Genomic DNA, 13,181 nt, shown 5'->3' on the forward strand with positions numbered 1-13,181 from the left:
TACTCTCTCTCGCAAACACCTCTAGCATGTTCAGCTCACCCTTATCATGCGTTCACCCTTCACCTTTTCCATGCCATCATATCTAATCAGCTTCATGCCTTACAACATTTATGTGCCACATTGAAGTAGAGCATCATATGCCAGCCTCAGAGAGGCCATGCGGGAGTTGTTATTGTCAATTAATTTCACAGCTTGGTGACCGGATCGGGGTCTTCATATCTCTCTAACTGGCCAATAAAAATCAGGATTGTCCCACTTAAATTAGGACAGTTGGAAAATATGCAGCTCCTCTAGGACATTAAGGGCAAGCCCACTGGCAATATTCTCTCTAAAACTGTTGCGTGATCAATTGGCTAGTTGTGAGTGCTTCATCTGAGTTTTGCTGGTGGGCCTCCACTCTACATACTTGAAAAAGAAGAGTATGACACTGAGACAACCCAGAAGTGCAGTTGTCTTAGCTGTTGTAGCAAAGAAGGGGCTCTGATTTTGGGAGGCTAGGTGCAATGCACCTCTGGCATCCATCCGGAGCTGGCCCTGGGAACCACCATGACATAAATATGGTAAAATACAAGATGATTTTCGCTGTGGATTTACTATCCCTTATGATAATTATTAGCATATGTTTTTTTTATAGAACAGTTCTGTTTATAAATTTTATTATGTGTACCGTACCTGCATCTCATGACAAAATGAAGCTGTTGGTCCAAACAGAATCTGACATTGTTCATCTGCTGTGTATGTCATGCCTGGCATCTTGGAGGGAATAATCACCGAGCTTAAACTTTGTGGATTTGTTTGCAGCAAACAGTTACTGGCTTTTGACCTGGCAACAAAAACACAGTTTGAAAGCGGGGAGGAAAGGAGAGGTGGTTATGACTAAACAGCCATAAATATTTATTTTACACTAAAGCTAAAAGAGGACAGAGGGCTATAACAATTTTATTTAGGTTTTACTCTTGGGGGAAAAACTCCTGCTCTATGTGCTATTGAGTGCAACAAAAAAAACTATACCATTTTTGACACTAATGTAAGAATATTTTTGGGATTTCTAATGATACATAATGAAAATGCATGAAAACTATATGTAGAGGCTCTGGGAAATCACATCATATTCTCTTACTAACTGTTTACAGTATCGCATGGAGGGAAGCCAAAAGAACTGTGATTTTATAGTAGAAAAATTTAATTCCATGAGAATAACCTGTTTTGAGAAAACACATTGTCAATTAGTTATTCCCTTTGTAAGGTTTGAGGGTAAATGTTAAGTAACTAAAGTTAACATGAATAATTAATTAACAATGTGAATATAAACTTAGTATTAACTGCATTATGGTACACCAGACACATGCTGGACTAATGTTAATCCACGCTTATTAGAATTGTGCATTCAGAATGTACAGAATTGTGGCGAACAAAGCCACGAAAACAAGGCCAGACCCCCCAAAGCAGACACAAACAAAGCAAAAAGCTCCACATTTTCATCTAAAATCCCTGGGCCCTTTCACTCACACACTCTCTCAAGCTCTCCAAATGTTTCCCTACGTTCTCTGCTGACCACTTTTGCTTCTGCTTCTTTATCTTCTTGTCCATCTATCTTCTCCCTTCTATCCTCTCATCTTCCCTCTTTCATCTTCCCTCTTTCATCTTCCCTCTTCTATCTTCCCTCTTCTATCTTCGCTCTTCTATCTTCCCTCTTCTATCTATCTATCTATCTATCTATCTATCTATCTATCTATCTATCTATCTATCTATCTATCCTCTTCTATCTTTGTCCGTATCTCTGCAGACATAACCTGGCGGGAGAGGACGCTACCTACCAGAAGCTCTGCCATTTTGGAGGAATGTTATGTCCGCGCAGATGCGCAGAGAAGGTAGGGAGACATTCGGAGAGTGTGAGAAAGTGTGAAAGAGCCTGTGATCTTCAGCTGAAAATTTGTAGCTTTTTGCTTTGTTTTATTTTGTTTTTGGGGGGGTGGCCTCATTTTCGAATATTCGTATGAACTGCCGAAATCGGGAAATTTTGTAAAAAATGTATATATTGTTTTTATATATGAAGCAAACATGACCTCACAGTGAACAGAAAAAAACATCTTGTGATACAGTATATAAGAGGCTAAATGCAAAAGGATTTGCTGGAATGGCGTCAGAATATATTTGAGAATTTTTTTTACCCAGACATACAAAAACAATTTAGAATAGTATTATTTTACAGTGGGCAGATCAATTATGATGGAACAAATAATACTGTGGCAGCATTATTGACCCATCAATTTCATGGACAGAGGTAGGATGCCTACGAAATTGATAGGTCAATAAAGCTGTTATTTAAGGTTTTCTCTATTTCACAAGTAATTCAATTACAAAAGAACTGCTTGACAATGGTATTCATAAAAAAAAGATATAACTACTGTTATATTTCTGGATATTTCTACAAAACCAATGATAGCAATTATCTTACTGAATTTCATCTACATCAATTGACCGGTTAATATAAGACTTTGCTTGACACAATTAGCTCACTAAATGGAAAGGTACTGTGGGAATAATATTTTCAAATATAAACTCTTATATCCATATGCAACATTATTTTTCAAACCCAAATAGTTTCACAGCTAAATCACATGAAGAATATCACAATGAAACCATTTTAAAAATAAACATTCTTGGTCATTTTGAACAGATCATTGGTAGAATACGTGGTTAACAAACTGATGTAACACAGACCTTATGTAAACAACGGTTGTTCTGATGATTCATAAATCGTCCATCTGCTTCAAATTGTGGAGGGCAATAAATTAACAATTTAATAACATCTGAAGGACGTGTAGATGCATGACTAAAGCAATATATAAGCTTACATAACATATACAATGGATATTGCAGCTGTTGATGTGACATATACTACCAATTACATTTCTCCTTACGTGTGTGTCTGTGATAATTCCCATTCATTGCAAGATTGACTGATCAAACGCCTCATTGAATACAATAATAAAGTACTGAAAATTACCTGAGGAACCTTTCAAGGTCTTCCCGGCTACATCTGGACCATGAAACATCACCAAGGTTTTGTCCCTTGATCCATTCTCCTGACATAATGTGGAGGCCATCTGCGCAGGAAGGGTGGTCATTGTCATGATTGATACCCATGCTGATTTTAGACATGTTAAAGAAAAAGAAAACCCTTAAAAATCTTCAGTATGATGTATTATTTCCTGTTTCTACATAAAGTAACTCTGTATCCATACTTACAACAAACTATTGATTTTGCGCTAATTTTCCAGGGAATTTCAATATAATTTGTTGGGTGTGTGTGTATATTTACACTATATGGACAAAAATATTGGGATACCTGACAATTACACCAAAAGGGACTTTCATGCCATTGCATTATAAATACATAGACATTAGTAGTTGTCCCCCCTTTGCAGCTATAACAGCTTCCACTCTTCTGGTAAGACTTTCCATAAGATTTTGCAGTGTTTCTGTGGAAATTTGTGTCCATTCATCCACTAGAGAGGCTGCAGTTTGTTAATGCTAACAGGGATTCCAAATCACTTCACCAAAGCCAGCGTTAATGTGCTTGTCCGGTATATTGAGGCGGGCACTGGAGTGTTGCCAATTTTAAAGTTCTAAGGAGCCTTAGAACATTAAAACCCCTGTTCAGTCCATGAACTCAGAAGAAGAAACCTCAGGCTTTCTAAATACCAGAAAATGATTTAGGAATTTTGAGATGAGCTTGCTGTCATATGTCAGTTTGTGAGTGTACCTATTTTTGGATTGATTACTTTTATCTAAGCTATTGCTTGTTGTCTGCTTGTCTCCCTATATATGAGTGTATTTTTCTATTAAATGCATGTGAGCATGAATGTCTATGTATAATTGTATGTGAGCATGAATGTCTATGTATAAGTGTATATGAAAGCATTTGTATGTACAAGCATAGATGTGTGTGAGGCTATGAGCATAGGTGTGTATGTATGTATGTGTGATAATGTGTGATAATGTATGTGTAAGTGTAAAGTGTATGGTTAAGTTTTTAGCATGCATACGTGGCGTGAGAGGGTGCATGAGTGTTAGAATGACTGTTAGTGAGTATGAGTAAGTGTACGTGTAAGGATGTGTATGTGTGTTAGCTTGTGTAAATTTGTGTAAGTGTGTTAACATACTTTATGTGTGCCAAAGTGCATGGGGCAAAGAGTGCAGACACCAGCTGTTTGGGGGGCAATGATGGCACATACATGCTGTTTCAGGGCAGTGATGGCACATGCAGAGTTTTTGGATGGCACTGATAAGCTGTTTGGGGGCAAAGGGAGCGCTGTGGGACATGTTATTTTTGTGAACTTGGGGGGCCCCAGGACAATTTCTGCACCTGAGCCCTGTTGTTTCTAGTTACACCCCTGATGGTTAGTGAGAACTGAGAGAAATATAGTACAAGAAATTAATATCTTCAGTCTGTCACGTTGCCACAGATATAAAAAATCCTCTACATTTAACAAAATATTAAAATCTATACTATACAAGAACAAACTACAGGTAGTTATAATAAACGAGGGCCAAAGGCAATGAGGGTTACAGTTTCTTTTTACATCAATTATTTTTTTTACATATATAGAACCTGATGAATCTCTATAGTACTCAATAAAGCCTTAAGCCACCCATAACTGATATAACTCTAAGCAAGCTGATCCTTATTTAAGAAATTAAGAAATATATTGAACGTGTTTCTAGAAGCTAAAAGAAAAGATGCGCATTTTAGAATCATTACATTAACACACCTTAATCAGTGAAAGATAACAAAGGAAAACCTTAACAAAACTATATTACTTACATTATGTCATAACAAATTTTAACAGTCTTATTAAACTCAGTTTGAAAAATAGCCCTGGGCAAGAATACTCTTCCCCAGCTCTGCACATGGTTGTCAAGTCAACTAAAAATATTTTTATCTTATAAAAACCTTTCTAGGAATAGGGCTGCCAAATGAGTTTGTGATCATTTTGCAGAAAACTGGTGCCAATTGAAATGGATTTGTAAAGATGAACTCTTCACATTCTGTCTACTATCGGTCTGCCAAAAGTGCTTTCAGTGCAGTTCTTGCTGATTCTAAAATTCCTTTTAGTTATCACCTTATATTGTTTAAACAAAGTTAATAATTTGGACTGTTCTAAAAAACAGAATCCCGCTACAAATAAACGAAGGGAAACCAAGTCAACGATGAGAGGAAAACAATATTGTTTTTTGTTTCTTTTAATAAAACAATTTCCTGTTTAACACCATCATAATAGCCAAGCAGTGGCATATTATTCTCACCAATAAGGTACATATAAAAGATGTGGCCATTTGGCTCACAAAAATGCCAACCTGTCAGGTTTCCACCTAAGGGGTAGAGTCACAAAAGGTGTAAATTGGTTCAATAGTTTGACGGTGAACCAGAAGTGGTGAGTTTTTAAAGACCAACACAGCCCTTCTTGCAGGAGAAACTGGTGGCTAGATCTCTTGCTAGATGAGATGCAACTGCTAATCTCTGGGATTATGGAATTTCCCATGAGTAAGAGTTATGTACATTGGAATCAATACACAACAAAACAGTTCTCTGTGAGACTAAATAGAGACTAAACAGATTTTTATAAAAAGTTAAAAAACATACTTGTGACCCATCTCATGCGCAATAGTAAATGCAAGATTCAGTCCATTGTCTTCTGCGATTATGCATTTCCTTTTTTCGCTGCACATTCCATTCAGATATGCTATACCTGTAATACATATTTTATTTAATTAGCATTAACAATACATTTTAAATAGAGTTCATTGGTAAGCAATGGCTAACAGAGGTGGCCTGGGCAAGCTAAAAGGCATAAAAAGAGTATAAAATGGTGAATAGGTTTAAACATTAGTACTATGGAAAAAAAACCTAGAAAAGTGGGACTTTTCAGAAATCATGTCGCTCAGAGAGCTTATACATGCATCACTAACACAGTCTGATATCTTGTGGTGTCAAGATAAAAAAATACTAAGACAGCACCACTGGCTAATAGCCTAAAATATTTTGGTTTTTAGTTTGGTTCTTGTACATTCTAGATGGTAGGATTCTTATAAAAAGTCATAGCAACCAAAAACAATGTTTAAAGTAACACTTGAAAGAGGTCTAGTGCGCAATCATTGTATTTACGAATACCTCCAGAATGGAAAGATGATGTCAAAATTACTGAAGTCATAATTTGTAAGTTTTTAGTGTGTAAGTAATTTTGTAGAATAAATATTTTTCTCACAATAGCACAAAGTTCTGTGTTTTTGTAAACAGAGATAAAGCAGATTTGATTGTAACCATGGAAAATCTCTGTTGTCCTATCCAAGAAACAACAAGTTTTTAACTGCTTTTATAGACCCAGGTCAAAACAGTAAATTCAATTTGTAATGCAAAAGAAACATTTTGCATTCAGTGGTGCGCAAATTAATTGGGACAGATTAAAGTAATTACATTTATTAACTTTCACTCAATGACCAGTTCATTTTACCTAGTTTTGTCTTGGATGTAGCCCACAGGGTTATATAGGGTTTAAACCGGGCATTGAAGCATACGTATAAATTAATTTCTTGTTAAATGTTTTGAATGTTTCATGATGTGTGGTATGGTGTCAGGTTGTGTTGCAGTATTTCATCTCCATTTGGGCATTTGCTCACCAAAAGCTTTTCTAAAGATGCTTTTATTATAGCCTTAAAAGAATAAAAAACATCTCTCCAGCTGCCAGATGCCTCTGAGGGTCTTAGCCTACTTTGTAATGATTATTTGTTATTTTCCAACACTAGTTTGTAATGTTGTTTAAACTTTTTTTTTAAGTAAGATTTAAATGGTTAGTGGTCCTGAGTAAGCCCAGTGCCAGCAGAAGAAAGAAGAGACCTCTAAGGTCCAGGTAGCTCATGTAACATTTTTTTCTGATCCACTCAAAGGTATCATATTCAACTAAAGACTCAAAGCTCTTTGGGCTAATATAGCTCTATATTTCCTTACAAAATAAAAATGTTTCAAAGTTAATGCTTGTCCTTATTCATTTTTCCACCATTTTATGCGACTTCTAGTGCAGAATAGATATTACCACTATGGCTACCAAAAGAATGATCCAATAAGCAGGGACCTTCCAGCGTTTGCTATGGTGATAAAAGTGTGATAACACAACAAGGATACCCACATAGACCTGATTTGCAGTATCACTAGTGGGATACATTCAAAACCACTTATAACACTGATCACTATTGGTACTTGTTACATATTATTCTACAAAATGTGTTATATGTATAAATATATCACAAATAAACCCACTGAAATAAAGCAAAGCTTGCCGCCACTGCAGGTGAGCTTATGTGCTTTGGCCAGAATAAAGTACTCTTAAAGCCTCATGGTTATTAAGTGCATATATCTGCACGTTTGGCTTTAAGCCCTGGTAACTTGTTCTATACTGTCCAATAATGAGCTATTAGATTTCACTTCAGATGTCCAATATTATTTAAGATTCCTTCTATTGTAGCCCAAAATGTTTGCCAAGGCAAAACTGTATAACCAAGCATCTTTCATTGAATGGACCTTACTAGACGTGAAATTTACTCTGACCACCAACTAATGCAATATAATACTGAAGTCTATAGAATACACAGTCAAATACGCTATTAAAAATTTAGTAATTTTTTTGTAATTTTTTTTCATGATCCTTTGGTAATTGTGAAATATTGCTCAGATTGTTTTTTTTAAAAGTGGTCAGTGCTCATTTGTATTTTTTGCATCCACAGTTTGAATGTTACTATGTGTATTTACCCAAGATGTAGGATATAATACTTCTGCTCTCTTGATCTTTAATTTTCCCTAGGTTTTTTTTTAGGTGGGAGTGGAGTTAGTTAATTATTTTGATATCAGAGAAATTAAAGGTAGGATTTCATTGATTTCATGAGTAATTATTTTGGGATTTCAGGCAATGAATGTCCACTATTATATCATATTATAGTTTAGCACATAATAGTATCAATTACAATTGAATGTCATGTTCTAGCTATGAATGCCTCCTAGGCTGCTCTGATTTCAATTCTTGGGCTACTGCCAAAAGAATCATTTAGGTATATTCACTAAGGAAAGCATTGGCTGAAGAATTTTCAGGAGCGTTTATGTTTCAGCTTTATCATTACTCATTATGAAGGGCAAACACTGGTTCTGCAGCAAGAAGAACTGAGCTGGCCATGTATTACCCATAATTCAATGGACTTTGGGGAAATACCACGGATTTAACTATACATTATACAGGGCCATAAGCCCTTCCTGCAGCAGAAGTTTATTGGCATTTATTGACCTTCATAATGTTTAGTGAGAACAAGGAGTTGAAACCCCAACTCTCCTGTCAACGCTCATTTTAGCCAATAGACCCCTTTGTGTCTTTTAATTGCAATTCAACAATGGTCCTTAGAGTAATAAGGATTTTGCCCAACATTTACGCAATTAACGGATTCATTCTTAGGCATGGGTTTTCTATGCATTACACAAGATACTTACCTACTAAATGTGGTTTTTGGCTGTTTTATAACTGGGCCACTTGCCTAGACTTTTCCTGAAGACTGATTGTTAGCAGCCCTCCCCTCACTAATCAAGAGTCCCTTTCCCCCCCACAAGAGTGGCAACCATAATGCTTTGTCATCTTTTATATTATAATCTTTTATTTATTAAATGCCAACAAATTACGCAGCGCTGCACAATTTAATCGGGACAGTTAACATACCTAACAAATATACATTATTACATACAGATGCATCAGGAGTTGAGAACACTGCTGGTGAGCTTCACATCTAGCCTCCTGGTACTTTTATACTAAGTTCCTGGCAGTAATGATGGGCTTATGATAGCTCTCCTCGTGAGCTTACAATCAAATGAAGTAGTATGGGTAATGGAAACAAAAGGAGGGGTGAAAAGAGGGAGTAATAGCTCTCTGGTAGCAGTAATTACGGCTAAGTGATTTCAGGATACAGAAGAGTATGTATAAATAAAAGGGCTCGGGATGTTTCAGGAAAGCTACAAGAGAGGAAAGAGAGATGAATAAGAGAGGATAGTGCTGGAAAAAGGGGTGGGTTATGGCTGTAGGAGGCCAGAGGGGGCGAATCAAGAATGTACTTTTCCAAGGTAAACAAAATTTGCCCCAAAAGAAACAATGTCCCCAAAATACATATTTGGTACATATACAGGAAAAACATACATAATAATACAATATACAAATTGGTAAACTTGCTTCCAGATCAGTCAAAAGCCAAATAAGGTTGAGTACCTTTTTGATTCTTGCAAGGACCTTTACTTCAGATGGTGGTTTGCCGAGGGCTTGGGATGTTTCAGGAAAGCTAGATTTTTTTGGGGGTGAGTATCAATTAGCATGTGCTTTCTCTATTTGCACAACAAAACTGTATTGGCTGTTGTATATGGTGCATGACTGAGCAATCGCTTTAAGGGTTTATTTCATTTATCACAACAATTTCATTGTTCATCCCACCCTAGCTTGTATATACTGTATGTTCTTATTAGTGGTTGTGTATACAATGTATAAGGGAGAAAACCAGGATTTAGCACTGATTAAAGAAAATTCTCATTCGATGAGTTGTGAGTATTATTAATTGTACTTTACTTTTCTCTACTTAATAAACACAGGTTTAAATTGTTTCAATATCTTGGTAGAACCTCTTTATTTCCTTACAGTGAAATTAACAAATTATGTGAAACATTGAAATTATACATGTAATTTATGAATGAACATGTTAACACGATGAAAAGTTATTTATAATGAAGTCATCTGACAAGGGCATAACCAGATTAAAAGGAATAGACTGAATTAGACTGCAGTTTCCTTTAATATACCTTAACTAGACGAAGCTATTAGGAAGTGCTCCAATTTAACAACTGTATAATTACAGTAAAGTAGAAACATTTTGTTTTATAATTGATCATTTAAATTATCTTAAATGCTGAGTAATTACAGTATTTTTCCTTGAAATAAACTATTTGCTTGAGCCTCTGTAGCTAAGGCAATAGTGTAAATTGCATGTTTACAATAACCAGACCACTACTTTAATATAAGGTATTCATGGTAACATCATTCTGCAGATGTATGTGCATTTTAAGTAAGTGCTTAGTATTTAAACGAAGGCCTGGGTACTATAAAGGTTACGCATTAATGCAAGGATTGTGGCATAATGGTATGTATAAACAGAATATCCAGCATTTGTAGTCTCTCAATTTATGGCACCATATTGCACCTTTTCTTTCATAGATCTAATAATTTGGCACACTTGTCTATTGCTTCACTAGCGGTTTTCTTTTTTTGTTTCTTGGAGCAAAATGTGTCGCCAAGTGATTTATATTAGACTTGTGTATTCGGATTCGTACATATTTTATTTTAATAAAATTTGCCTATTCATACTAATGTCCAAAAAGGGGAGAGACCCCCCAATAGAGCTCTACATTTTTGTTTGCTTTTCTTAAAGAGTGTTTGCTCTCTCACTCTCCTATGCTGTCACGCATTCTCATACTGTCACATTCTCTCTCTCACCCTCCCTACCTTCCCCACCAACCACTTATATATTCACGTCTCATTTTCTGCAGCATACAGTAGAAGCGAAGAACAAGAAGAAGCAAGACAAGAAGCATGGATGCAGAAAAGGAGACATGGAAGTAGAGAGCATGAGAGAGTTTGAGTGAGAGTGTGAGAGAATGAATGAGGGTAAGTGACAAATTTTGTTGTCTTAAAACGTATGTAGAAAAAAAGGTGATTGGAGACTTGTGGAAGAAGTCACTGCAGCGCCGCCATTCGGGTGGAAGTTGCCAGGTTATGACCATGGAGATGCGGATTAAGGATTGAAGATAGAATAGAAAAGATAGAAGATAAGGGAGAAGATGAAGAAGATGTACAAGAGGAAGAGGAAGTGGTCGGCAGAGAAAGTAGGAAAACATTTGGAGAGCGTGAGAGGGAGTGAACAAGAATGCAAGTGTGAGAGAGTGTGAGTGAATGTGGAAAATTCTGAGCTTTTTGCTTCGTTTTTGTTCGGAAATGGAGGCCTGGCCTCATTTTTGGGGCTTCGTGCAAATCTCTGAATTTACCAAAATGCATAAACCTAGTCTCTAACTTTTACTGCGGTCTATGATTTTGTACTTCAGCTATAGTTTCAGAATGAATGTATCAAACAGCATAATCATGACCCTAAGATTAACTAAATTCTAGGCATGGTAATCTTTTAACCTTGACTTCTCAAACCCCGACCCCCCCTTGGCGCTTAATATGCTACATATGCTGTAAGTAACACCCTATATACACCCTATACTGTTTATTATTAATACTTTTATTAGTATGTCTACACAGTGCCCACACTAACTCACAAAATCAGTAAACTTGACTGCGGACTAGGGGCAGAACATGCCCCCTTTTACCACAGACCGTTAAAAACAATATAATCAATGCTAGGCTAGCCTATATGATATTTTTTGGTCCCTAGTAAAGGGAAAATATGACCACTAGACTGCATATGTACAGCATGTGTTCATATAGACCTTGGCATAGACCTAAAACTGTACTAAAGCATCTACTTTGGAGTTCAGCAAAACTTTGCAGCAGTTTATTGTGTGTGGGGCAATTCTTAAATGACTTGATAGTAGCCCCATACATGATGTGAGACATTAGTAGCAGAATTGATTTCAGACATTTGGACATTTTGTTTTAATACGACATATAATCATTTTAAATTACTGTGTGTATGGGTATATACGTTTATAATGTACACATATTATACAATAATGAAAAAGATATAATAAAATTGCAGATTTGCAATTGTAACTCTTTTCTTTCTTTGCTTAAAGCAATTAATGTGCATGTAATCTGCCGTCAATCACATTAATAAGAAACAGGGTTTTTTTAAGGAGGCACATGTGTTGTACACCTGTGGGCTCTTGACACAAAGACATAACCTACAAACTTTTAAAAATACAAAGAACAGAAACAAGATTTCGGTGCATGTAGTAACAAGGGTCTCAAATATAGGTCACTTTTTTTTATTGGCTGGTTAAATTAGTATTTAAATTTAGAGTTTCCACTCGAGAATAATATATAGCATATATTATGGGATGAATATAATCATATGAGGTAAATAATAGGAGAACAAGGTTTATTTGTCAGAAAGGAAACATGCATTTATTTGGTTGCTCCAGACCAAATATAAAATCAGAACAAGACGTCAAAACCTCAAACAAGAGGGTCAAAGGTAGGAGCTTCATGTCCAGCAAAACAAACACTTTGACAGCCGAGGGTAGCTTATGAAAAAGACAAGAAGATAAAACTTTATAGAACTATTATAAAACAAAGAAAAAAGGATTTGAATGATATTTTAGTGGTAGTTTAGCCCATAAGTATGGTTTAGATAATTTGATTAGATTGTCTGAGCAGGGCCCTCCTCCTCACATGTTGTTTCTGTAAGTCAAATTGTTATGTTACAGTAACTCACAAAAGTGAGTACACCCCTCACATTTTTCTGAATATTTTATTATATCTTTTCATGTAACAACACTGTTACATTAACCCCTTAAGGACCGGGCTTATTTTTTTTCTTTTTGTACCCTTTGGGACCAAGGCTGTTTTAACACTTTTGCAGTGCTTGTGTTCAGCTGTAATTTTCTCCTCACCCATTTAGTGTACCCACACAAGTTATATATTGTTTTTTTCAAGACTTTCTTCAGATTTGGGCTTTCTTCAGATACCATTATTTTGATCATATCATCTTATTTACAAAAAAAAAAGGACTTATTTAAAAAATCTTTTACTCACCTGCAAAAGCTAGTAAAAAAAACTAGCTAAATAGATTCTATTGTTTGTCCTGAGTTAAGAAATACCCAATGTTTTTTTGCTGTTTTTTGTAAGTTATAGGGCAATAAGTACAAGTAGCGTTTTATAATTTCCAAACCCTTTTTTTCCAAATCTGGTCATTCTGCCTCCATCTCCTCTGTGGAACATCTTTGAAGTTGGTTAACTCAATTTATCCCATATATTTTTGAAAACTAGACACCCCAGGGTATTTCAAATGCTGGTATTTTAACCCTTTCCATGCACTAATTATAATTTTTTTTCTCACAAATTGTAATTTAGTTATAAATATAAAGGTCCTGGTATATGTCA

The 13,181-nt window shown here is 35.7% G+C and overlaps 1 protein-coding gene across 1 annotated transcript in view; it reads right to left on the minus strand.

The window, feature by feature from the left end:
- The window catches only part of ADAMTS19 (ADAM metallopeptidase with thrombospondin type 1 motif 19), an 82,247-nt gene that overhangs the window by 34,292 nt on the left and 34,774 nt on the right, over window positions 1-13,181 (minus strand). The window contains exons 8-10 of the mRNA XM_053473656.1: window positions 5,651-5,756; window positions 3,011-3,151; window positions 673-823 (exon numbers count right to left, since the gene is read on the minus strand). Of these exons, the coding sequence (XP_053329631.1) occupies window positions 673-823; window positions 3,011-3,151; window positions 5,651-5,756 (398 nt within the window). The remainder of the gene's footprint in view (window positions 1-672; window positions 824-3,010; window positions 3,152-5,650; window positions 5,757-13,181) is intronic.

This window comes from Spea bombifrons, chromosome 1 (assembly GCF_027358695.1).
Source record: "Spea bombifrons isolate aSpeBom1 chromosome 1, aSpeBom1.2.pri, whole genome shotgun sequence".
NCBI lineage: Eukaryota > Metazoa > Chordata > Amphibia > Anura > Pelobatidae > Spea > Spea bombifrons.